We start from the raw sequence: 22,203 nt of genomic DNA, 5'->3' as shown, positions 1-22,203 counted from the left end.
GTTGGAACATTATCCAACATCTTGAGATTATAAACTGTCTGATGTGCTGATATTTTATCTGATGATGTCTCCTGGGTCTCCTGGCGGTGAAAGATTTTCCAGATTTGTGAAGTGTGATGAAAGGGCTGGTAGTATCTCATACTGATTGGCAGAGCTAAAATGTAACTCTTTGACCTTCTGAACTCAAAACTTCTTTGCGAAGCTGTGAAATGTAAATCCACGGTAGCTTCTGACCTTGGAGAGGGTTTTGGCTTTTCCCGGGAGCTTAGGCTTTCTTTAGTATTTAAAAACTAGTTAATGGTCTTTAGTACGAAGAGACTGACACCCTTTATTACCTCAGAAATGGTGAGTGGTCATTTATTCTCAGCATGTAATGATTTTGTTGACAGAAAAGCAGAAGAGGGACTAAGCAGTTTTGAAGATTTTGGTGCCCTAAAGAAATCAATCATCATGATGACTCGCAGATTCTGTTTGAGGACATTGATTTGTACGTTGTAGTTGGTCAGCAGAAAAGAGGCATTTGGTGCATAAATGGCGCAGCTGGGTGGAAGCCCACTTTTATGGGGGTGGAGAGTTTGCCAGGCAAATCGGTATGTAAGGTAGGATCAATTGTATACACTTTATTTGAATATAAGCAGCATATGTGTTTATCTCAAACACCCTCTTATTCGTGAAAGTGGGTCATTAGACATTCTTCTCGGTCATGCATCAGTTAATTGGGTGGTGTTACTACTTAGAGGTCGTGGCATTGAGATGTCCTGTGCCAGTGAAAAACAGGAGTGGCCTATGCTGTTGACACTGAAAGTCACAGTCACCTCTCCCAGCACCCAGGCACCCTGGACATCCGTGAAACATCACACTGGGAGTAGGCTGACATGTTCAGCAGGCAGGCATGGCCACACCACTTGTTGCTCAAAATCCGGTAAGCCGACACTGCTTGAAAGGCTCACTCAGTAAGGATGTGATGAGATTCTTTGCTTGTTTTGGCAAACCATGTCATCAGCTGAGGTGGCAGCGATACTCAGAGGAAGAGAAGGCCAAAGTCGGCAGGTTCCACACAGGCCCTTTTGGTACCAGGTGCAAGTTCATACTGCTCACCACAGGACAGGCCAGGAAATTGAGAGAGGAGTTGTTGAGGCAGAGTAGTGACTTTATTCATAAAGCCAGAAGACTAAGAAGATGATGGACTAGTGTCCCAAAGAGCCTTCTCACCCAAGTTAGGATTCGGGCTTCTTTTATACCAAAAGGGGAGGGGGCATGGTTGGTTATTGCAAACCTGTTGGTGCCTGAATCCTTTGTTCTTGCAGCTGCGGGTGTAAGTGAGGTCACAATGTTCCTTTAAACCTTCAAGACAACTGTTATTCTCTGTTCTGCAACTTTATATCTCTATATGAATGGAGAGAGAAATGTTATACCTTTAAAGATCAGAGCCTTGATGATGGGCTGTCCTGTATATTTCAAGCTATAGGCAACATTCTTTTAGTTATTAACTTGTAGCAAAAGCAATAGAATACAAAGGTTAAAGTAAAAGAAACAGCCAGAATGGAGTGAGGCTTGTTCTTCCCTATTACACTTTCATGGACTTGAGCTGGCTCTGTCCCAAACCATGTACATTCAGACAGTGGGGTTCTGTGTACTGCTGGTCTCCACCATTAACTGTCACAAGTATCAAGTACCGCTGATTGTACCAAGTGAGACCAAGGCTAAGGTATGGCTATAGGTGAGAATATTTTGTATATTATGAATCTCTAGGTGCTGATTCAAATTGTTCTCAAATCTCATTACTAATACTGAAGTATTTCAGAGTACATTATCACAAATCCAGTATGAACGTGATGAAGCTTCTCTCTATTTCTTTAAATAATTTTATCTGTTTATTTTTGACTGTGCTGGGTCCTCGTTGCTGCATGGGCTTGTCTGCAGCTGCATTGCAGCGAGGGGGAGCTCCTGTCTAGTTGCAGTGCTTGGGCGTCTCGTTGCAGTGGCTTCTCGTTGCAGAGAACAGGCTCCCGGATGCAGGGGCTTCAGTAGTTCAGTTCCCGGGCTCTAGAGTACAGGCTCAGCGTTGTGGCGCACAGCCTTAGTTGCTCTGAGGCACATGGGATCCCACCAGACCAGGGATCAAACCCATGTCTCCTCCATTGGCAGGCAGATTCTTTGCCGCTGAGCCACAAGGGAAGCCCCAAGCTTCTGTTTTTAAATGGACGCCTGATTTACACTGGTTTTCCTTCTAATTGATGGAACTGATGTTTCTGATAGTTTTTAAAAATACTACAAAAAATGATAATGAAGGCAAATCTATTTATCAGTACAAGTAATAATGTAGCATCCTGATTTTTTTTTTAAATCTTCCAATGCATTTCAGAGGTCATCATTTTAAAGAAAATTTTTTTCTGAAGACCTCTTTATATGAGGAAAGGCTGTGTATTTATTTATCGATAGGTATTATTTGACTAAATTATAGGAAGGTGATTATAGTTATGTAACCTGAAAGCATGTTCATATACTGCAATGACTATTTTGATCAGTGAATTGTATTGGGTGCAAGACTTCATGAGCAACTCGAGGTTGTAACGTGAGACTAGCCCAAGAGCTCCTGGGCTCAGCAGCCAGACCCGAGTTTAGATCCTGAATTTACATTTGCTGTGCCAACTGGGCAAGTTATATAACCTCTCTGAGCTTTGGTTTCTTCACAGATCAATGGAGATGAAATAATACCTAATTCATAAGATATAAAAGTATCAATTTTAGGACTTGGCTCAGAGTAGGCATTCAATAAATTGTAATGAGTTTCTTTCCTTAACTTACAAAGAGAAAGTTCTCCTTGGGCTATGGATGACTCACAGTGGTTAGGTTACTGGATGAGTGACAGAGAGAAGTTAAGGTAGCTGAACCATCAGTTATAATTACTGCGAGAAACTTCTTCCATGGAGGTTCGCAACTGTAGCTACACATTAGATCTTCTGTGGAGCTTAAAAATATGTTGAGACCTGGGCCCTACATGCAAGGATTCTTTAATCTGTGGTGCAGCCTGGCAACAGAATTTTTCAGATCTTCCCTGGGAATTCTAATATACAGCCGAGGATGGAGAACTGCTGCTTTATAACATCATACCCTGGGGTTTATTCTGTTCTAGCGTTTAAAAGTGTAAGAATTATGTTGGAGGAAAAGCTTTCCTAAGAAAGTTCTTGTGGACTAGGGATTTATTTGCCTGTGGCCAAATTTGGCTCCATTGCCTGTTTTTCTCAATAAAGTTTTATTGGAACGCACGCATGCTCATACTTCATTTCTATTTGGTATCTGGCTGCTTTCACACTACAACAGCAGAGTTAAGTAGTTGTGACAAAGACCACGTGACCCACAAAGGCTAAAATATTACTCTCTAACCCTTTACAGAAGATGTTTCTGACCCCTGTAGCAGAACACTTAAAATCACAGTGCCATTTTCCAAGATGCATTCAAGAAAGTCAACTCTCCACACAAGTATATCTGCTAGATTCTGTTCAAATGCTGCTTTTTATGAAAACCACAATGAAGTAGGGACCAGCATTAATAGAACTATTTTCGCCTCTTTTTTTCCCCTGAGAATTGCATGTTTATGAATAAAACTTCACAATTTTAATATAGCATTTAACATTTCTCTTTAAATTTCATAGAAATATTAATAATGCACTTGTCAAAGAAAGCTAATGTAGGACACTGACTTCTTTGCTAAAAATGTGGCAAGCTGGCATGTCATCGGATGAACTCAGTCTGCCAGGAATGCTCTTTTAAATAGTGCTAGCAGTTGAGGGCACTTTATAGAATTTTTTTTTTTTTTTTGCTCTGTTTTCAAGTCTTTTTTTAAAGTTCTTAGCAGAAGTGGATTCTGGTGCAGTTTCCTTCCTCATAAAACTGGGGCTGCTGCTGCCAGAGAGAAGGCCAGTGGTGGTGGAGGGCGCAGAGAATGCACTCGCAGGGTCTTCGGTGTTTTCCGTCACTTCCCTTCTTCACCCTCTATGACCTCATCAGAAAAAAGTCCCCTCTTCTCCCCACCTCTAACATCAGTGCATCTTTTTTAGAAAAATATTTCTTTATTGGCTGTGCTGGGTCTTTGCTCCTGTGCACAGGCCTTCTATAATTGGAGCGAGCAGGGGCTGCTCTCTAATTGTGGTGGGCAGGCTTCGCATTGCGGTGGCTTCTCTTGCAGATCACTGGCGCGATAGCTGTGGTGCCCCAAGGCATGTGAGATCTTCCTGGACCAGGGTCCGAACCAGTGTCGCCGGCACTCACAGACAGATTCTTAACCACTGGACCACCAGAGAAGTGTATTGCATCTTTTTGAACCAGTTAGTAATTATGGAAAATATCCTGAAACAGTCCAGACGCTCCCTCCCATCTGTTTACACTTTATTGAAGAGCGTCTCGATCACACGCAGCACCCAGGCACCGTCTTCATGCTGTTTCAGCGTCCTGGCTGCTGATGGAAGCATGAAGCACATTAGCATTTTAAGAGATTTTAATAAAAACATTTAGCTGGATGATAGAAATGGGACAGGTTTAATCAGGAATGCCGTATTTTATTCTCTCCTTGCTTCAGTAAGAGAATAGTTCTCTTGTCAGGGATAGGAAAATCCATACATTCTGCCTGGTAAATGGAGGGGATTTTGTAGTCCTTGCTTTTGCCCTTGTGTTTTCCTTTCTCTTTGCGTGTCTTTCAGGGCACCAAGAGTGCCTTATATGTAACAATGGACACTTCATGTTTGCCAGGGATCTCTCCAGAGATCTTGGTGAATACCCAGCTTTTCTTGGGTTCTCGGAGCACCAGGCTGGGAGGTCAAACCTAGAGGGTAGAGGTGTGATTCAGGTGTGCCAAGTGCAGACTCATGCTGTAGTGAAACAGCTCCTGCGCATGAATTGCAAACCATCAGAAAGAACCACATTCTGGAACAGGGGAAGAGGAGAGTGAAAAAGGTGGCCTAAAGCTCAACATTCAGAAAACGAAGATCATGGCATCTGGTCCCATCACTTCATGGGAAATAGATGGGGAAACAGTAGAAACAGTGTCAGACTTTATTTTTGGGGGGCTCCAAAATCACTGCAGATGGTGACTGCAGCCATGACATTAAAAGACGCTTACTCCTTGGAAGAAAAGTTATGACCAACCTAGATAGTATATTCAAAAGCAGAGACATTACTTTGCCGACTAAGGTCCGCCTAGTCAAGGCTATGGTTTTTCCTGTGGTCATGGATGGATGTGAGAGTTGGACTGTGAAGAAGGCTGAACGCCAAAGAATCGATGCTTTTGAACTGTGGTGTTGGAGAAGACTCTTGAGGGTCCCTTGGACTGCAAGGAGATCCAACCAGTCCATTCTGAAGGAGATCAGCCTGGGGATTTCTTTGGAAGGAATGATGCTAAAGCTGAAACTCCAGTACTTTGGCCACCTGCTGCGAAGAGTTGACTCATTGGAAAAGACTCTGATGCTGGAAGGGATTGGGGGCAGGAGGAGAAGGGGACGACAGAGGATGAGATGGCTGGATGGCATTACCGACTCGATGGATGTGAGTCTGAGTGAACTCCGGGAGATGGTGATGGACAGGGAGGCCTGGCGTGCTGCAATTCATGGGGTCGCAAAGAGTTGGACACGACTGAGCGACTGAACTGAGGTTTCCAGGAATGGTTTTGTATGTACACATATGCCTCTTCATTAGACTGTAAACTTCCAGGCTCTAAAGACCGTAGCCCTAATCTTTGCATTCTCTAAAACTCCGGCACAGGTTGTTGCTGATGGAGGGAAGGAAAACCGTCCCTGCATCTAATCATGTCCTGTCTGTTGAGCTGTGCTATAATGTAATGATTCCCTCATTTTTTGTATGCGTTTTCATTTTCTTCATGAAAGCTTTTTTTTTTTCCAAATAAAGGAACATGTTTGGACAGGTAATCAGATATGTCACTTCCGTTAGCTCTCATTTTTTAAACGCTGGAGGTTTAGCACTGTGAAACAGTGTCATTCTGTTGGAGAGTTTTGAACAATGCTCTTCCTGCCATCAGCCTTTGCTGAGAGAGTGCATTTCCTGGAGGTTTAGTGAGACCTTTGTCAGATACACGTGGAAGCAACCCTTGGCGTTGCCCTGCAGCCTCACGTTGTCCCCGAGCCACCTCTCAGGCCAGCTTCAGCCTAGTTCTCATTTTGGTCACTACGCTGTCAGCTTCCACCCCTGGCTCTGTATCCCGGTGTCTTTTCTGCCCCTTGCCACCTCTGAATCCCGACACCAACCAAGTTTGTCAGCGCTGGGAATCAGGATAGGTGTGAATGAGAATTTAATCAAAAGAAACATTGAGAATGCGACTGAGGTTGGCAGGAATTCAGTCAGTACTCCAGCGAGTCATCCATCCATGTGAACATGTACAAGGAGGTAAAGATGCCTGCATTTTTCGCCTCTTTCTGGACTTCTCTCTTAGACAGCCCTTGAGTCACACAGAGCACATCAGTTTGTGATGAACTAACTTACTCAAATAGCTCAGGGAAGAGACCTGTGAGAAGAGGGTCACCACTTCCAGAAGAGCTAAGCAGGCAGGCCTAGAGGAGAGTGGGGCAAAGCCAGGCAGCGGTGGAGCTGGGGTCTGCACCCCGCACACTCCCCAGGCTCTGAATGCTAGGAAGGGAGGTGCTTCCTGCCCAATGCCCAGGCCAGACCCAGCCTGCTGTGCCCCGAGAGTGTGGGGCGGCCCCGTCCTGGGTTGTGAAGTATGGACATGCAGGTCAGCCAGGCCACTGTCCACTGCTGCTCCCCCGGGCATTGACAGTCCACCCCCCATCCCTGTAACCTAGCGGTGAGCTGAGGTCAAATGCATCTTTCTGTTTACTTTTTGACATGTGAAACTTCCCCCCAAATGACTTTCTTCTTATCCTTATTCTATTAAGAATCTTTTGTTCAGTTGCTCAGTCATGTCCGACTCTTAGCTATCTCTTGGACTGCAGCACGCCAGGCTTCCCCATCCTCACCATCTCCTGGAGCTTGCTCAAACTCACCTCCATTGAGTCAGTGATGCCATCCAATCATCTCATCCTGTCTTCAATCTTTCCTCCTGCCTTCAATCTTTCCCAGCATCAGGGTCTTTTCCAGTGAGCCAGTTCTTAGCATCAAGTGGCAAAAGTATTGGATCTTTAGCTTCAGCATCAGTCCTTCCGTGAATATTCAGGGTTGCCTGGCTCTTGGTGAGTGATCACACCATCATGGTTATCTGGGTCATCTGGTCTTTTTTGTCCAGTTCTTCTGTGTGTTCTTGCCACCTCTTCTTGATATCTTCTGCTTCTGTTAGGTCCATACTGTTTCTGTCCTTTATTGTGCCCATCTTTACATGAAATGTTCCCTTAGTATCTCTAATTTTCTTAAAGAGATCTCTAGTCTTTCCCATTCTGTTGTTTACCTCTATTTCTTTGCGTTGATCACATAGGAAGGCTTTCTTATCTCTCCCTGCTGTTCTTTGGAACTCTGCATTCAGATGGGTATATCTTTCCTTTTCTGTTTTGCCTTTCACTTCTCTTTTCTCAGCTATTTGTAAGGCGTCCTCAGACAACCATTTTGTATTTTTGCATTTCTTTTTCTTGGGGATGGTCTTGATCACTGCCTCCTGTACAATGTTACGAACCTCCATCCATAGTTCTTCAGGCACTCTATCTATCAGATCTAATCCCTTGAATTTATTCGTCATTTCCACTGTGTAATCGTTCAGGATTTGATTTAGGTCATGAATGATGCTGAAGCTGAAACTCCAGTACTTTGGCCACCTCATGCGAAGAGATGACTCATTGGAAAAGACTCTGATGCTGGGAGGGATTGGGGGCAGGAGGAGAAGGGGATGACAGAGGATGAGATGGCTGGATGGCATCACTGACTCGATGGACGTGAGTCTGAGTGAACTCCGGGAGTTGGTGATGGACAGGGAGGCCTGGCGTGCTGCGATTCATGGGGTTGCAAAGAGTCGGACATGACTGAGCAACTGAACTGAACTGAACTGAATGATCTAGTGGTTTTTCCTACTTTTTTCAGTTTATGTCTAAATTTGGCAATAAGGAGTTCTTGATCTGAGCCACAGTCAGCTCCCGGTCTTGTTTTTGCTGACTGTATAGAGCTTCTCCATCTTCAGCTGCAAAGAATATAATCAGTCTGATTGTGATATTGACGATCTGGTGATGTCCATGTGTAGAGTCTTCTCTTGTGTTGTTGGAAGATGTGTTTGCTATAACCAGTGTGTTCTCTTAGCAAAACTCTGTGGGCCTTTGCCTTGCTTCATTTTGTACTCCAAGGCCAAACTTGCCTGTTACTCTAGGTATCTCTAGACTTCCTACTTTTACATTCCAGTCCCCTGAGATGAAAAGGACATCTTTTTTTGGTGTTAGTTCTAGAAGGTCTCATAGGTCATCATAGAACCATTCAACTTCACCTTTTTTGGTATTAGTGGTTGGGCATAAACTTGGGTTACTGTGATACTGAATGGTTTGTGTTGGAAACAGAGACCATTTTGTCATTTTTGAGACTGCACTCAAGTACTGCATTTTGGACTCTCTTTTGTTGACTATGAAAGCTACTCCATTTCTTCTAAGGGATTCTTGCCCACAGTAGAAGATGTAATGGTCATCTGAATTAAATTTGCCCTTTCTGGACCGTTTTATTTCACTGATTTTCTGAAATGTCGTTGCTCACTCTTGCCATCTCCTGTTTGACCACTTCCCATTTACCATGGACCTGACATTCCAGGTTCCAATATGCAATATTGTACTTTACAGCATTGGACTTTACTTTTGCTATCAGACACATCCACAAATGGGCGTTGTTTCTGCTTTGGCTCAGCCTCTTCATCCCTCTTGGAGCTTTTCTCTGCTCTTCTCCAGGAGCATACTGGGCACCTACCAACCTGAGGAGTTCATCTTTCAGTGTCATATCTTTTTTGCATTTTCATACTGTTCATTAAGGATCCAGTTGATGTGAATTTAGTTTGGATTTCTTATTTCCTTGAGTGACAGTTTTCAATCTAGCAAGTGTTGGATTAGAAGAGAGAAGTGACTTGGAGTGAATTATATAGAAACATCTCTTATAGCCATTGTACACTCAACAATTCAAAAGCCTTTCTCATACACTCATTTCCAGGCCCTGTGTTAGGCGTTTTGAGGAAGAGTACTGATAACTAATGTTGAGTTGGTGCTGCATGTCATTGTGCTAAATGATTTATGTTGCTGCTGCTGTTACTTAGCCACTCCGTCATGTCTGACTCTTTGCGACCCCGTGGACTGTACCCCTCCAGGCTCCTCTGTCCACGGGATTCTCCAGGCAAGAATAGTGGAGTGGGTTGCCGTGCCCTCCTCCAGGGGATCTTCCCAACCCAGGGATCAAGCCCAGGTTTCTTATGTCTCCTGCACTGGCAGGTGGGCTGAAGACCTGAGGGTTGTTCTGTTGGTTACGAAGACCCAGGGAGGTCCTGGGATCCTAGGCTCGGAATCAGAAGTCTCCCCTGGAAGAGCTGCTCTGGCAGTAATCGTGGCGTGGGGAGCCTGGCGGTGACTGAGGCGGCCTCTCGGGGAGTTGTCAGAAGCCGAGGACCACCGGACTGGAGTGGCTGCTGTATCCACGAATGCTGCAGAGAACGTGGTGGTTTTCCTTCCAGCTTCCCTTCATGCCGCCTTCTGGGGCTTGGGTTTCAAATTCTAACTTTTAAACATTCCAGCATGAGTTCCTGCTGAATTTCGATCAGTTTTAGCAGGGTAGTTAAAAGGAAACAAGCAAAAAGGCTAAATTTTGGAAAACTTTGTCCGCCAATGACCTGTGTTACGAGGAAAGAGTGAGTGGGTTCTGAGGAGCCAGCTGCTCAGTCACCTGCAGTTCTCGTCAGGTGAAGGGTGGCCAGAGAGGGACACACACGCACGCCCACATTCCTGCAGGACTACTCGCCTGTCAGAGTGCAGGACACGCTTAGGAGAGGCGCGCTGATGCCTCAGGGCAGCACTAATGTGGTGCATCTCAGCGCTGGTTTCCAGGGGCCTTGGGTTTCCTAACAAGACACACCACTCCTGGTTTCACCATCCACACAGGTATGCTTATATGAAATCTGAGGAAACAGCTCAGTTTTTGTATGCCTGTCATTGCTGAGGCTTGTATTTTATCCCCAAAGAACTTCTGGATGATCCTGTCTGAAGGAATGTTACAAGTATTGGGTTTTCCTGGATTGAACGAAACTCAGAATCTGTGAGGTTTCCTGCTTTACCCGGAGTGGATTCGGGTCTCCAGATTGCAGGCCGTGGGTGGCTGGGTCCCTGCCCTGGACCTGTGCTGGCTGTGTTTTCGTTTAGCAAGTGTGAATTGAGTGGTGTGTTCACTTGGCCCTGTGGTTCACACAGGGAATGCAGGGATGAAGAAGGTACAAGCATGTAAACTATCAGCACCAAAAAACGCCACAGTTGCTTCTTATGTTTGGTTAAGTCCTTTGACCATGTAAACTCCTAAAAGGAATACTTTTTTTTTTTTTTTAAGAGAAGAAAGAAAGGTAAAGAAGAAAGAGAAAAGACTGAGTTGGGAGGTGTAATAGCCCTTGGAAATTATGAAAAAAAAATTCCATAAGCCTACAGAATAATAAACAATACATAAAATAGTAGTAAATAATGATACATATTTTATCATTTGATGCATTTGAACTGTGGTATTGGAGAAGACTCTTCAGAGTCCCTTGGTCTGCAGGGAGATCAAACCAGTCAATTTTAAAGGAAAAGGAAATCAATCCTGAATATTCATTAGAAGAACTGATGCTGAAACTGAAGTTCCAATACTTTGGCCACCTGATGTGAAGAGCTAACTCTTTAGAAAAGACCCTGATGCTGGTAAAGATTGAAGGCAGAAGGAGAAGAGGATGACAGAGGACTAGATGGTTGGATGGCATCATTGACTTAATGGACATGAGTCTGGGCTCTGGGAGATGGTGAAGGATACGGAAGCCTGGAGTGCTGCGGTTCATGGGGTCGCAAAGAGTTGGACGTGACTGGGCAACTGAACAATAACAATGACAAATGTATGTATCATAGGCATAGTCAGTTTACCTATGTGTGCTCAACTGCTTCAGTTTTGTCTGACTCTTGTGACCCCATGGACTGTAGGCTGTCAGGCTCCTCTTCATGAGATTCTTCAGGCAAGAATACTGGAATGGGTTGTCATTTCCAACTCCAGGGGATTTCCCCCACCCATGTCTGCGGGCATTTCGTGCATTGCAGATGTAATCTTTACCTACTGAGCCACCTGGGAAGCCCTTTTCAGTTTCAGTTCAGTTCAGTCGCTCAGTCGCGTCCGACTCTTTGCGACCCCATGGACTGCAGCATGCCAGGCTTCCTTGTCCATCACGAACTCCTGGAGCTTACTCAAACTCACGTCCATTGAGTCAATGATGCCATGCAACCATCTCATCCTCTGTCGTCCCCTTCTCCTCCTGCCTTCAATCTTTCCCAGCATCAGGGTCTTTTCAAAAGAGTCAGCTCTTCACATCAAGTGGCCAAAGTATTGGAGTTTCAGGTTCAGCATCAGTCCTTCCAATGAATATTCAGGACTGATTTTCTTTAGGATGGACTGGTTGGATCTCCTTGCAGTCCAAGGGACTTTCAAGAGTCTTCTCCAACACAACAGTTCAAAAGCATCAATTCTTTGGCGCTCAGCTTTCTTTATAGTCCAACTCTCACATCCGTACATGACTACTGGGAAAACCATAGCCTTGACTAGACGGACCTTTGTTGGCAAAGTAATGTCTCTGCTTTTTAATATTCTATCTAGGTTGGTCATAACTTTTCTTCCAAGGAATAAGCGTCTTTTAATTTCATGGCTGTAGTCACCATCTGCAGTGATTTTGGAGCCCCCCAAAATAAAGTCTGACACTGTTTCCACTGTTTCCCCGTCTATTTCCCATGAAGTTATGGGACCAGATGCCATGATCTTAATTTTCTGAATGTTGAGCTTTAAGCCAACTTTTTCACTCTCCTCTTTCACTTTCATCAAGAGGCTTTTTAGTTCTTCTTCACTTTCTGCCATAAGGGTGGTGTCATCTGCATATCTGAGCTTATTGATGTTTCTCCCGGCAATCTTGATTCCAGCTTGTGCTTCATCCAGTCCAGCATTTCTCATGATGGACTCTGCATATAAGTTAAAGAAGCAGGGTGACAATATACAGCCCTGATGTAGTCCTTTCTCAATTGGGAACCAGTCTGTTGTTCCATGTCTAGTTCTAACTGTTGCTTCTTGACCTGCATACAGATTTCTCAGGAGGCAGGCAGGTCAAGGGGTCTGGTAGTCCCATTTCTTGAAGAATTTTCCTCAGTTTGTTGTGATCCACACAGTCAAAGGCTTTGGCATAGTCAGTAAAGCAGAAGTAGATGTTTTTCTGGAACTCTCTTGCTTTTTTGGATGATCCAGTGGGTGTTGGCAATTTGATCTCTGGTTCTTCTGCCTTTTCAGTTCACTGAAAAATTTAAAGATATTTGTGTGTTAGACTGGGAACTTCAGCTTTTTGTTAGGTGGGAACCTATCATTTAGTTTTATCTTTTATTTCCCTCTGGTTCCTAGTTTAAAAAAACAAAAATCCTTATGATGCTGCAGAGGCATTCCTACTGTCTTAGGATGGTAAAGGAGTTGGTTGGGTCAGGGCCACTGTCTAGGTATTGAACCCTCTGGAGGGTGTTGTGCCGTGGGTGACTACCTTGTTCATCGGTGATGTGGTGAAAATCTCCTTTTCTTTACTTCATTGAGATCAAAAGTAACACAGTATCAAAGAAGAAGAGCACAGTGTCAGTTTTCATGATATTAATTGAAAGTACTGTGTCTAAGGGATTGTATTAATGGGACTGTGTATAGGAAGAAGGGTGAGAGGAGAAGCAAGGGGATGCTTCCTCTATTTCTGTGTGATTCTATGTGGAAACTCACCCACATAGTCGAAAAGCTGAATGAATAACGAGCACTGTCCTTTTGCAGCAGGTTTCTGCGCATGGCCGATCTTCTTCCAATGTCAATGGAGGGCCGGAGATTGATCGTTGCGTGAGTCCTGAAGGTAGCTCTCTATGTGTGTGCTTTTTTGTAAAGGAAGCCACGCATGTGAGCTTGGTGGACCCCCATACCCACTTGTGCTTATGGTGGTCTCTCTAAAGAGCAATGAGATCATGACCCCAGTTTACCTCCTCAGCCTTAGTTGTCAGGGGTCACATCAATGTTAATTAAGCAATCCCAGTTTCAAATTTTAGTTCTGGGTTTCCATTATTTTTCCTTAGTGGCAATCTGCTGGGAAAGACTGAGGGCAGGAGGAGAAGGGGACGACAGAGGATGAGATGGTTGGATGGCATCACCAACTCAGTGGACGTGAGTTTGGGTGAACTCCAGGAGTTGGTGATGGACAGGGAGGCCTGGCGTGCTGAGGTTCATGAGGTCACAAAGAGTCAGACACAACTGAGCAACTGAACTGAACTGAATCTGCCTACAATTCTTAAATGTAGATTTTCATTTTTCTTAGATAATTTAAGTAGGCTTCTTTCTTTGATGTCTGCTGTGTACAGTCCACTTGGGGATGCATTGTGAAAAGTGGTCAGTCTTAACCACTTCCTCCTCCTGCCCCTCCCCCCACCTTCTTTTTGAGCTAACTTGGAGCCAGAAATTGGTATTAACTTAACTTAGCTTAATTCATGACTGGCCAGAATTTTCTTTACTAGAAAATCTTGAGGAAAATAATGTCTAAGATTAAATCCCCACCATCACCCCCTTCCCCTTTCCCCAGAATTGACAAAAAATTTACAGTTTTAGTTAGACTTCCCTATTACCCAAAGTTAACCACTTATTTTCAGCTGATATTTCAGGAATTTGTTCAGTTCACTCACTCAGTCGTGTCCGACTCTTTGCAACCTCATGGACTGCAGCGTGCCAGGCTTCCCTGTCCATCGTGAACTCCCGGAGTTTGCTCAAACTCATGTCCGTTGAGTGGGTGATGCCATCCAACCATCTCATCCTCTGTCGTCCCCTTCTCCTCCTGCCTTCAGTCATTCCCAGCGTCAGGGTCTTTTCCGATGAGTCAGATCTTTTCATTAGGTGGCCAAAGTATTGGAGTTTCAGCTTCAGCATCAGTCCTTCCAATGAATATTCAGGCCTGATTTCCTTTAGGTGGGACTGGTTGGATCTCCTCGCAGTCCAAGGGACTCTCAAGAGTCTTCTTGATTTTGTTGGTTTCTGATTCCAGCCAACAAGGCTAAAAGGAAATTGGTGACTCAGGTGTTTTATTAAGAAAATATGCTCAGAGGATTTTCTTTAGTTTTACTATAGACATAGAAGTGCGTCTAGATTTGTTATTTTACAAATATGTAAACATCAAGGTGAAATGTGATGTGTTCATTAGCATATGCGTTTATCCTTTTTTGCAGGTGTGGATGGACACAGGTGCTCTGAGTCGTCGACTCTTCTCGAGAAATACAAAATTGGGAAAGTTATTGGAGATGGCAATTTTGCAGTCGTCAAAGAGTGCATGGACAGGTGAGGGAAGATAATTGCTTGTTCACTGATACATACATTTCTGCTTTGGAACTTACTCTTACCTGAATGAACAGAAGGCCTTCTCAGACACTCCCCCCTAGGGACGAGTGGTTTTGCATGCTCACAGGCAGCTTGACTGTAGCCCTCCAGGCTCCTCTGTTCCTGGGATCTCCAGGCAAGAATACTGGAGCGGGTTCATGCCCTTCTCTAGGGGATCTTCCTGACCCAGTAATCAAACCCGCATCTCCCTCATTGCAGGCATTCTTTACTGTCTGAGCCACCAGAGAAGCCCTTCCCATAACATAAACCAAATATTGCTTGGATTTCTAATGAGCCTTTAGAAGGCATATTTTAGATGCCTGTTGCTTGGGCAACTGTCTGTGTACCAGAGCTAAGTAAAGGAGCTTAGGAGACAAGGAGCTGCTTTCTGCACGATATAACAAGCAGTAAGCCTCCACCAAAGATGTAGCAAAACAGAAAAACTGAAGTTACCAGAACTGTCTGGAAAACTCACCTCCTGCCCACCCCCCACAACAAAAATTACCACTTAGAACAGCTAGAAAAGCAGCCTGCAAGTACAAAGACTCTACTCTGAATTTTTTCCAGTTTCAATATTGTTTACCATTTGAGAAATCAAGACCTTAAAATAAGGCTGGAAAAGCAGAAATATTATTTTAATATGTGCAAAAGTTGGCTGCTTCTGATCTTGAATAAAGTCAGAACTCATGTATGCTGAACTACTGGTAATATGAAATTAAATATTAAGTGAGGGGGTTACTACAGGGATTAAATGAATTAATACAACTGTAGCATTGAGAACAAAGCCTACCACAGGTAAGTGCTGTGGGAGATTTACCTTTTTTTTTAATGAATTGTATTCTTTCCCATTTCTCTCTGGCTCATGGATGAGACCTGATTCATCTCTCAAAGTAGAAAGCAGGTTTATACTATATACGCGTATATACAAACACGACTGAGTGACTAACAACTATATATACATGCATACATGCATGCTAAGTTGCTTCAGTCGCGTGCAACTCTTTGCAGCCCTGTGGACTGTAGCCCACCAGGCTCCTCTGTCCCTGGATTCTCCAAGCAGGAATACTGGAGCGGGTTGTCACCCAGGGATTGAACCCACATCTCTTACGTCTCCTGCATTGGAAGATGGGTTCTTTACCACTATATATACCATATACTAATTTAGATAAAACTTATTCTTCCAAGGTAGGTCATCAGTGTGTACTGTGGCCACCTAGCAAATGCAGCTTGTGACTGGGAGAACTAATGCATTCCAAGAATACCACAGTGTTCTTTCTTGAACTGTTCTCCTGAATTCTGAAAGATGTATTTTTGGCATGTTCAGCTTAAATGACGTTAAAGGCGATTAAAGGTTAAATAACATCATCCAGATTCTTATGTCCAAGGAAATGATGTCTCTAGTACCAGACTGGGGTGTTTAGAGGTGGGGGTGAAATGGCAGCAGAACTTTACTGGAGTTTTGACTGAGAATGGATAGTGAAAGTCTAGGGACTTTTCAGTTTTGAACTGTGGCCTGATGGACTAATGGATTCTTGTAAAGACCTTGATAAAAGAAAATTTTCTGTTACTTTGATTCATTTTTCTAAATTTTATTTTGTCTCCTAAGAGAACTATTTTCGAGATTTAAGTGTGGAAAAATATCTTTTATCCAGCTCTGATGCAACAGAATTTAACTATTTTAAATATGTGAGTTACTTAATAATATTGTAATGATTGATATTTATAAAAGGAAATTGACTGTGGCTCTGTGGGTTTTTAAAAAACCTTTTAGGGAGTATTTTTCTCCCAGACCCCACTCTGCATCCTCTCTGGGGTATAGAGGAGGAAGCCAGTCTTTCTTCCCAGAGTCTGCTGTAGAGGAAATCGGGAAGGATGGTGTCTTTGATGTATGTCTTTAAATGGCCTTCCTCTGTTTATTCATAGGTCAACCGGAAAGGAGTTTGCCCTGAAGATTATAGACAAAGCCAAATGTTGTGGAAAGGTACAGTATATATAACTATTTTGTAAAAAAAACTGAAAACACTTAGAGCTGTTTACTGTGGTGAAGGAATTTAAGTGGTGATTTGATAAACTCATAACAGGAATTAACTGCTGGTAGTATTTGGGGAAACCATATCAAGCTTTTTTTTCCTCTTGCCATTTTTCTGAAACCTTAATCCTAAAACAGTAACTTGATTTGATCTTTATCCTAACCATCGAAAAATATAAGTTCTCTTCTCTGGGAGATGCCTATTTCAGAACCTAGTAACACAAAAAAAGTTGTGTCAAGAACAGTGAGTGGTCTGAGACTTGACGCTACTTTCAGACTAACAAATTAGCCTTCTAGCTTTATAGATGTGGCAGAAGACACAGCATTCCTGAGTCACACACAAAAAAACACTTACTTGTGGCATAGCAGGTAGCGTGAGCTCCGTGCTGGCGTTGGTTCCTCTTAACTCCCAAGGCCCAGAGTGGGTTTGTGTCACAGTGGAGGATCCCTAAGCTTAGGAACCCCCCAGTCTTAGGAAGGAGCCACTAGTATCCTCGCCAAGCTCTGCCTCAGAGGAGGACATTATCACCGTGGTCAGGAGCCAGACCCACCCTCCCGGCCGGGGCAGACACCGTCTTTGTGTTCCAAGCATGTTTGCTGTACGGATATCTTTCCAAGGATGTAGTAACAAGAACTGATGCAGAATGTGCACACACGCCATGGATTCTCTCTCCAAGTGGAGGAACTTTGTTCTCTGTCCAACTCTCAAGATCCAGCTGGGGGAAAAAAAAATCAAATGAGGGCATGCTGCTAGAGTACTGGTATTTTAACTATGTTTGAAAAGATAAATGTTCTCTAATAATGACAAAGACCTTTTTAGATTTCTTTCTGGTAGCTAACTAGCAGGTGAGAGAGCAGGCTCTGGTACTCACGGTCCCACTCGGAGCTCCTGGCACTAGAAATGTGGCTAGTCTGAACTGAAATGTCTGCTAAGTGTAAACACACAGCAGATTGTGAAGACTTAATCCTCAAAGAAGAATGTAAGATACTTAATATCTTTTGTATTTGATTACATGTTGAAATGGTAATATCTTGAATATTTGGGGTTAAGTAAGTCATAAATTTTACCTGCTTTTTATATTGTTTAGCATGGCTACCTAGAAAATTTAGGTTTACATGTGTGGATCACGTTGCTGTTGAACAGCGCTACTCTAGACAGATTGTATGAAGTTTAATCCTGTGTCCTCTTGCTGTGTGACCTTGGAAAAATTAGTTAGCCCCTCTGTGCCTCTGTTTCTTCCTAATAACTAATAAAATGCAGTTATTAATAATATTTAAGATACAAGTTATTGTGCATTAATTAAGGCATGTAAGATATGTAGAAAAGTACCGGTATATAGTACAAGTTTAACACATGTTAGCTGTTAATATTATTAATAGGCCAGAGGGATTCAGAACTTATTACTAGGGGGACTTGATGTGTCACTAGTAGTCTTGTATTTCTGGAAATTGTAAAACTGTTCTTCATCAGACATTTACAAAATTGTGGATTTTTAACAGAAAACCTAAAATAATTATGGTAAAATTTCTCAGAACCCCAGAATGTAAATCCAATAGGCAAATTTGTCATACTTTTTTTTTCTTTTTACTACATTGTGACAGCTAATGAAGCAGAGTCTGTGCAAAATGCTCCCCTTTCTTTGAATAAGGTTTTTCTAAATTTAATTTTCTTTAAGTAATTCTGTGTATTTTTACCTATCGTGCTGACAATCTGATTACATTTTCAACTGCTGAGACTTTCTCCATATGGAAGTGGGTGTTAGTCTTTGTATCTGATATTGTGTGATTTCAGCAGAATGTGTCGTAATTTGGGGAGCCAGGTTCTAAACAATTGCATTTCTTCATAAAAAGTTTAAAAATAGTTATGATGGAAAGAATACTGTTTACCTGATTAAAATTTAAGCAGCAGTCTCAGTAGTAGTAAAAAAGATCTTCATGCAAAAAAATACAGTCTGATACACCAAGTGTTAAGACAAACGAATAGGTCACTTCAAACATTTGGGTGAAGGAAAAAAAAAATTGAGGTATTATTTTTCCTTGTTATTGAATGTTGTATTTTTATAATTCATGCTCATATGGTTAGTTTTCATCCTTCTATTTTGCTTACTTGAGCAATTATTTCCACATTGTATAAAATTATAATTTCAAAACTTTTAAAAAAATGGATAGTTGATTACAGTATTTTGTTGGTTTCAGGTGTACAGCAAAGTGACTCAGTTATTTCTTTTCAGATAATATCAGTATTTCATTGTGGATCATTATAGGTTGTACAGTAAACCTTTGTTGTATGTCTGGTTTATGTATAGTAGTTTGTATCTGTTCATCTCATACTTGTTTTCAATAAGTAGATTTTTCCACTGAATTTTATGCTTCAGGAAAAAATGGTATAGAGAATTTTTTTAAAACCAAAATCTTAGGGCAGGTATTAAGACACTCTCCTGGGGCATTGTTCCTTACCTCTGCTTTGTGAAATGTACACAGAAAAGTAATAATGCTGAAAACAATGTCTGCCATTTATCAAAATGTAATGTCTATCCAAAATGTATTATCTATCCATTTATCAAAATGTATTATCTATCAAGGCTTGGACATTTAGGAATTTTGCACATTATCTTTAATGACTTGCAAAACAGATGTATTGGTTTTACAGATAAAGACAGAAATACAGATTAGATAGCTTCCCAGAAGTCACACAGAGGCAGAGCAGTGATCGGATCTTTGGGTTAGTCCATCATGCTCCTCCTCCAAGTTCAATTTCTGCCTTTGTTCCTGTAATAAGAACCTGGGGGGAAATTCTTAACCTCTGACTTTCTATTTGCTTTTTCTATAGTGTGTATGAGTGTTATTAGATTAATTCACTGTTTATCTAACATCTGATGTTTGTGTGAGATTCTGTGCTAGGAACAGGGTGATTTAATATACAAATTAGTACCAGTTCTGTAAAGAGTGTTTTGGGAGTTCAGGGAAGCAGGTGAGAGAGAAGCAGATGCTCAGTGGTGATGCCTTAGAGCAAGAAGCACTGGAGCTGAACTTGAGTAGTGGGGTAGTGGCAGACTGCAGTCCATGGAGTCACAAAGAGTCAGACGTGACTGAATGACTGAGCATGCACGCACACGCGCACGCAGGGCTTGAATAGGCAGGAATGGCAGAAGAGCCTTAGAGGCGGTCAGCATAGCCTGAGCAGGGGCCCAGGAGATGGAGAGCATGTTGGGTTCTTCCAAGTAGGAGATTTTCTTAAGTTGAAGTGTAGTTCATTTATAATGTTGTCTTTCTGGTTTACAGCAAAAAGATTCAATTATACATATATATTTTTAAATTATAGGTTATTACAATGGTGAATACAGTTCCCTGTGCTATATAGTAAGACCTGGTTATAGTAGGGGTATGCTAGTTTCTCTTAATACCAAACTCCTGATTTACCCCTCCCCCACCCCCCTTTCCCTTTCGGTACCCATGGTTTGTTTCCTGTGTCTGTGAGTCTGCTTCTGTTTCGTAGGTAAGTTCATTTGTGTCATAGTTAAGATTCACCTACAAGTGATTTGGGGCTTCCCCGGTGCCTCAATGGTAAAGATTCTGCCTACATTGCAGAAGACCCGAGTTTGATCCCTGGGTCAGGAAGATGCCCTGGAGGAGGAAATGCCAACCCACTCCAGTATTTGATATTGTACGGGATAATGTTTATCTTTGCCTGACTTACGTCCCTTAGTGTGATAATCTCTAGGTCCCTCCATGTTGCCGCATATGGCATTATTTCATTCTTTTTATGGCTGAGTAATATTCCATTGCATATCTGCACCACATTTCCTTCTGCTGATGGACATTTAGGTTGCTTTCATGTCTTGACTGGAGAAAGCAATGGCACCCCGCTCCAGTACTCTTGCCTGGAAAATCCCATGGACGGAGGAGCCTGGTGGGCTGCAGTCCATGGGGTTGCGAAGAGTCAGACACGATTGAGCGACTTCACTTTGACTCTTCACTTTCATGCATTGGAGAAGGAAATGGCAACCCACTCCAGTGTTCTTGCCTGGAGAATCCCAGGGATGGGGGAGCCTGGTGGGCTGCCATCTATGGGGTCGCACAGAGTCGGACACGACTGAAGCAACTTAGTAGCAGCAGCAGTATGTCTTGACTATTGTAAATAGTGCTGCAGTGAACACTGGGGGCGTGTATCTGTTTGAATTAGAGTTTTCTCCGGGCATATGTCCAGGAGTGGGATGGCAGGGTAATATGGTAACTCTACTTTTAGTTTTTTTAAGGAACCTCCACACTGTTCTCCTTAGTGGTTGCACCAATTTTTATTCCCACCAACAGTGTCTGAAGGTTCCCTTTTCTCTATACCCTTCTCCAGAATCTAATATTGATAGACTTGTTAATGATGGCCATCCTGCCTGGTGTGAAGTGATATCTGATCATAGTTCTGATTTACATTTCTATGACAGTTAGCAGTGTCGAGCATATTTTCATGTACCTAATTGGCCATCTGTAAGTTTTCTTCAGAGAAATGTCTTTTGAGGTCTGCCCATGTTTTGATTTGCTTGTTTGTTATTTTGAATTGTATGAGTTGTTTATATATTTTGGAAATTAAGCCCTTGTTTGCAGATATTTTCTCCCAGTCTGTAAGTTGTCTTTTTATTTTGTTTATGGTTTCTTTTGCTGTATGAAAGCTTATAAGTTGAATTAGTTTATTTTTGCTTTTATTTCTGTTGCTTTGGGAGACTGACCTAACGTCAGAATGTTTTGCCTATGTTCTCTCCTCGGAGTTTTATGGTGTCCTATTTTGTATTTAAGTCTTTCTAAGCCATTTTGAGTTTTTTGTGTGTGTATGGTGTGAGGGAGTGTTCTGACATCATTGATTTACATACCAAGTAGGAGATTTTTACAAGATCTACCTTGGGGCCAGATTTATGGAGGCTTTTGAGAAGGCTATGATATTGATAAGCTTAAGAATTCTTCTATGCCTAATATTCTAAATGATAATCATTCTAAATATTTACTGAATCCCCACAGTGTGTGAGGATTCAGAAAGCCTGGAGCTTTCTGTAGTGTGCTTAGAAGTGGCCCTTCCCTCCTTTTCTCCCCAGAGTTCTGCATTCATTATCTACATGTTATGGGTCAGGGCAGGACAGAAATCTAAATGTATGTTGTATTAGCTTCCTGAGGCTGTTGGAATAACTTCCCAACCAGCTTGATGACTTAGAGCATTTTTCTCACTGTTTCAGGGGCTGAACTCTGAAATCCACTTTCGCTCTGCAGGCTGTGAGGGGAAATCCGTTCCTTGACTCTAAGTAGCTTCTGGTAGCTGACAGTACTCCTTGGCTTGGAGGAACACATCACTCCGAACTCTGCCTCCAGCTTCACATCTCCCTCTCTTCTTTGTGTTTATTTTTCTTCTTCTGACTGTGAACTTTCCCTCTGCCTCTGTCTCGTAAAGACACTTGTAATGGGACCCAGAAAATCTACAGTTTTTAATTTGTTGCAGTGGCTTTAATCATATCTCCAGAGACATTATTTTTCCTCAAGTACAGTAGTATTTACAAGTTCTAGACATTAAGAACTGATAACTTTGTGTGGCCGTTATTCAACCAACCACACTCATGACATATAACTATTGAACA

At 42.6% G+C, this 22,203-nt stretch overlaps 1 protein-coding gene across 5 annotated transcripts in view; it reads left to right on the top strand.

Moving 5' to 3' along the window:
• Positions 1–22,203, top strand: part of DCLK2 (doublecortin like kinase 2) — a 189,035-nt gene that overhangs the window by 139,927 nt on the left and 26,905 nt on the right. For 4 of the 5 annotated variants that reach the window (XR_005723036.1, XM_040251471.1, XM_040251470.1 and 1 more), the window contains 3 exons: positions 12,982–13,057; positions 14,412–14,520; positions 16,483–16,540. Coding sequence is in view for 3 of the 5 variants with exons in the window: in XM_040251471.1 (XP_040107405.1) it covers positions 12,982–13,057; positions 14,412–14,520; positions 16,483–16,540 (243 nt within the window). In the remaining 2 variants the exon portion in view is untranslated. The remainder of the gene's footprint in view (positions 1–12,981; positions 13,058–14,411; positions 14,521–16,482; positions 16,541–22,203) is intronic. The other variant, XR_005723037.1, reaches the window with a different exon arrangement.

Source organism: Oryx dammah, unplaced genomic scaffold (genome assembly GCF_014754425.2).
Source record: "Oryx dammah isolate SB20612 unplaced genomic scaffold, SCBI_Odam_1.1 HiC_scaffold_12, whole genome shotgun sequence".
Classification (NCBI taxonomy): Eukaryota; Metazoa; Chordata; class Mammalia; order Artiodactyla; family Bovidae; genus Oryx; species Oryx dammah.
The sequence above is the reverse complement of the archived record's forward strand: the minus strand, read 5'-3'. Positions and strand labels throughout refer to the sequence as shown.